General features: G+C 33.8%; 1 protein-coding gene across 2 annotated transcripts; it reads left to right on the forward strand.

Annotated features, from left to right (window-relative positions):
- The first annotated feature begins 304 nt into the window (after positions 1 to 304).
- LOC123885260 (heavy metal-associated isoprenylated plant protein 35-like) lies at positions 305 to 2,090 on the forward strand. Of its 2 annotated transcripts, none has more exons than XM_045934534.1 (3): positions 305 to 540; positions 658 to 733; positions 1,103 to 2,090. In XM_045934534.1, the coding sequence occupies exons 1-3, from the start codon at positions 493 to 495 to the stop codon at positions 1,861 to 1,863; spliced, it is 885 nt and encodes a 294-aa protein (XP_045790490.1). In that variant the 5' UTR covers positions 305 to 492; the 3' UTR covers positions 1,864 to 2,090. The 2 variants fall into 2 exon arrangements, with proteins under 2 accessions (XP_045790490.1, XP_045790491.1); XM_045934535.1 differs by having other exon boundaries at positions 1,148 to 2,090.
- Positions 2,091 to 4,482: the final 2,392 nt, after the last annotated feature.

Consider the following 4,482-nt stretch of genomic DNA (forward strand, 5'->3'; position numbering starts at 1 on the left):
CAAAAGAAAGATGACATATCTCTACCAAAAATTTTAAAATATTAAATATATAAATCGTCTACATTTCATATCCAACATTAAACTCAAAATCGATGTAGAACTAATCAATCAAACATATTAGTCCTAACACATGGATTATTAAATAAAGTAAATATTTTAAATGCAAGTTTCTAACCAAAAAAAAAAAATGGTAAAGTATATTACTAAGTAGAGTAATGTTGAATTGAATTCGAAAATAATGAAGCAGCAGCGTGTCCCTGTGTCATTGTCACATTATACTTCCATCCTTACTTACCTGTTCACTTTGTTCCCCCACAGACTGCATTGCATTGCATTGCATATCATCCCATCCCAAGTACATTCTTGTCATTTTCCCTTCTTTTCTCATTTAAGCCCCCACTCCTCTCCTTTTTTTTCTCTGCTTTCAACTCTTCAATCCCTTCAATTCTTCTACTTGTCACAACACAAATCACTTCCACATTCAACTCTCTAATGGATCCACAACCAAAACCACCTTCACCACAACCTTTGAAATATCAGGTACTAAAATAATCATACCCTTGTAAAATGTTACACTTACACACACATTATAGTTTATTTTTTACCTTTTCTAGCTTATTTTTTGTTTTTCTCATGATGTTTTTTTTCTTCTTTTAGACATGGTTCTTGAAAGTTTCTATCCATTGTGAAGGTTGCAAAAAGAAAGTAAAGAAAGTTTTGAAGCGCATTGATGGTAATTTTACTACTACTACTACCACCACTACTATTAATTAGTAATTGTATGAATCCATTTGGGTTGGTCTGATGGTATTGGCTTGAGACCTGAAAATGTGCTCCTCCTTAAGATCTCAATTTCGATTATCTCAATTTGGGTGGGCTAGTTGTCTCAATTATCGTACATTTTAAAGCTTCAACAAAATCTTAACTAAAACTACACTTTAGAAATTTTAACAAAATCGCATGCAAAGCGGAAAAAAAAATCTTTTTTTTTATGTAGAGAAATAAAAGAAGAAACTTTGATTCAAATTTCAATTTTTTTACATACCCTTCAAGTTTTTACTAAGAATTCTTCTTTTTTCTTTTACCATGCATAACTATAAAGGTGTTTTCACTGCAACAATTGATTCACAACAACAAAAAGTAACAGTAACTGGAAATGTTGCTGTTGAGACCCTTTTAAGGAAGTTAGTTAAAGCCGGAAAACATGCAGAGATTTGGCCGGAGAATATCGACGGGAAGGGAAAAAGCTCCGGCGAAGAGAAGAAGAAGAAGAAGGATAAGAATGAACCAAAAGAACCACAAAGCTTGCAAAACAAGGGAACTGAAAGTGGTGCTAAAAAGTGTGAAAATGTTGGCAAAAACAAGAACAAAAAATCAAATTCCGGTACCGGAGAGTCGCCGGAAAAGTCACCCGCCGGCAACCATGTTGCTCCAGTGAGTGGTGGTGGAGGTGGTTCTGATAAGAAGAAAAAAAAGAAAGATGGGTGTGGTGGTGGAAATGGAAGTGATGGTTTGACTACAGTAGCTAAGAGTGGACCAGCACACACTGGATTCCAATTTCAGAATCTTGGTCAGTGTATGGCCCACCAAGTGAATCTCAGCCCTACACGTCAGCAATCATTCTTGCATTCATCAGAAACAGGGTACCCTCCAATGGTTTATGTGTCATCAGCTTACAATAGATTATATCCTATGGGAAGAGTTGGTGATCCTTCTTATTATGTTCCATCTCCACACTACACGTGTCCTCCTAGTTGCCTAGTAGAGCAATATCAATATGGTACTTATCAACTTCAATCAGGGCCGTTGGTTCCTTTTGAGTATTTTAGTGATGAGAATGCTAATGGGTGTTCCATTATGTGAGGTTTGTGAAGAAATGTAGCACTTTTGTTTTGGTTTTATGTAGTTTTGGAATGATAGGTTTTAAGGGCTGTTTTTGTAAGACATTACATTGTTCTCTCCTTGGTCTTGTAAGCCTTTAGGGGTGTTTTGGTACTTTTGGCATCTCAAAGCTGAAATGCTAAGTTTTAGCTTTGTTTTTGTTATGGATGGATTAATCATATGAAAATTTTGTGTATTAGAAAATTAAATGTTATTGCAATTCGTAAATGTTTATGTTGAGTATGGCTCATATGTATTGGTGGGCTTGGCCCAAATGTTGGCCAAGGGAGCTGGGCGCTAGACCCCGCGGTATGGTTCAGGAGTATTTGTTGTTATCTGGACCGAATTATTATGAATACCGCTTGTACATTGAAGTCTTAATCCATTCATTCATATAAAATAGAAACATGTTGTAGCAAATTCTACCGTCGGAGACGTACCCACCACTTAAGAAATTCTCTAGAGTATCGAAGAAAACACATTTTTTTTAACTACCAATATTAATAACATTACTATTTAAGGGCTTAAAGAATGCCCGGGGGCACTATTTAGCATTTGCCTTTTTTATTTTAAATAACTTACCCACCTTTATATTAAAATTACATGCAAAAATAAAAGACATCATAATTTTGATGTCTAGAATCATCTCCAAAATACATACCATCCTTGTTGTATTGTTTATCCAAGAATATCTAGATGAGATGAGATATTTCTTTTAGTTTAACTAGTAACTCGGGTTCGATTCTGAGTTTAGATATGCACTAATATTAAAATTCTTAGGGAGAATTTTCTACCTATTGAGTCTTCACGGTTGCGTTTGGAAGATACCTCATTGTTATGGTTTCATAGTGCCTTAAAAAATTTGACTGTATTATGGAGGCGTAGGGATCTCATATCAAAAGGAAGTGTATGCAATTGTCAAAGGCATTTTTTTAGGAAAGCTGTTTCAGCAAAGAAAATGAACAATATAAGAACTATAAATGTGATAAAGAAAATGTTGATATTTGCTAATACTTGATTATTAAGTATTTTAAATCTAAATCTGAGACATCAAATGTCATATGGATAGAATTTGGAAACTGGTTCCAAGAAGATAACATTTCTGCATAATTTTGGTCTTCCTTTGGGACATTTATATGTGGATGGACTATTCTTGTGGGGAAAAAGTTAGAATTTATTGAAAACACTTTCTAGTTGGGGCCATTTAACACCAGGCTTGTAAAGTAATTTCATATTCTAAACTTCAAATATTAAAGTTAGACTCTATTTTTGTACCCAAAAAAAAAAAGTTAGACTCTATTTGACAAGCTTTATACTTAGAATTTAGAAATATGTTCTCATTAAAGAATGCAACATGAGGGATTTGGATTTGTTGTCGTAGAAAAACCATGCAATTTTAAATTATAGTTCATTTTAACCGTTGATTCGGAATCGGGTGGTTCAAATTTTACATTATAGGATGTTATAACTGTGGCAAATCCAATTTTTAACATGATGGCTATAATTTGATTGATATAAATTAAAGTAGTCTATATTCATAATGTTTTTCTTTTTGTACCAAATAATATGTTTCTTTGAATGGTAGATATGAAGATGTCCTTATGGATTTCAAAATTCAGAGAGGGTAAAATTGGGGGAAAAAAAAAGAAAGAATTGGGCAGACTTTTGATAATGTAGGGTGTGGGAGGAGAAATTCTCAAATAAGAGGAATCGACTTACCTTTTAGGCCAGACCCAACCCTAATATTTGTATACAAGTTTCTTTCAGCACTTACCAGTTTTCTCAAGCGCCCTGCTAAATTACATACTCCCTTTGTCCCAATTTGATTGACACAGTTGACTGTTTCACGCATGACGGTACATAACTTTGACGATTAATATTTTTAATTGTATAATAGTAAAAATTATAAAAATTTGATATTTTGAAAATATTCATCGAGACGTATCAAACAACATCTTATATGCTAATATTTATTTTTGTTTATTAGTAGAAAAATAAGGTCAAAGCAACATGTGTGAATAGTGCACAACAGTCAACTGTGTCAATCAAATTGGAACGGAGGGAGTAAATACTTATATCCGCTACTTAAGTAACGAACAAAACCTGTCACCTAAGTAGAAGATGGAAAAAAAATTCAAAAACTAGAAAGGTTTAAGATTTCACACCCCACATCTCTCTCTTTCTAGGAGTTAAAGATGATGATGGTCAGGCTGCAACTTTTAGGGACATTCAATAAATCCCCCGATAGGAAATCTGGCATAGACGAATTCACCATAACCACCTCTACCTCTTCCTCTTCCTCTTGGGGTAAAAGTAAATCTGAGCGGATCCCGAACCCTTTTAGTTAGTCATAGAACATGAATGAGATCGTTATGACTAACCGACGACGGTCTATGTGGCCGTTTACACCGGAAATAACGAAAATGAAAAAAATAGTAAATTAATAAGAGAAAATTAGAGAAGAAATGGGAGAATGAGAAGAAATGTAAAGAAAGACCATTGACTGTTAAAAAAAAAAAACAAAAAAAATCTGACTCTACTTGATGTTAATACCTCTGCGTTGATATATGCTTTTTTTTTTCCTTTTTTTCAACTTCTACC

The sequence above is a fragment of the Trifolium pratense genome, linkage group LG5 (genome assembly GCF_020283565.1).
Source record: "Trifolium pratense cultivar HEN17-A07 linkage group LG5, ARS_RC_1.1, whole genome shotgun sequence".
Classification (NCBI taxonomy): domain Eukaryota; kingdom Viridiplantae; phylum Streptophyta; class Magnoliopsida; order Fabales; family Fabaceae; genus Trifolium; species Trifolium pratense.

What these genes read in the sequence shown, in the direction of transcription:
- LOC123885260 (XM_045934534.1), top strand. Translation starts at nt 493, where the DNA reads ATGGATCCACAACCAAAACCACCTTCACCACAACCTTTGAAATATCAG. An exon ending in CACAACCTTTGAAATATCAG is followed by an intron (nt 541 to 657) that starts GTACTAAAATAA and finishes TTCTTCTTTTAG; the next exon opens with ACATGGTTCTTGAAAGTTTC. An exon ending in AGTTTTGAAGCGCATTGATG is followed by an intron (nt 734 to 1,102) that starts GTAATTTTACTA and finishes ATAACTATAAAG; the next exon opens with GTGTTTTCACTGCAACAATT.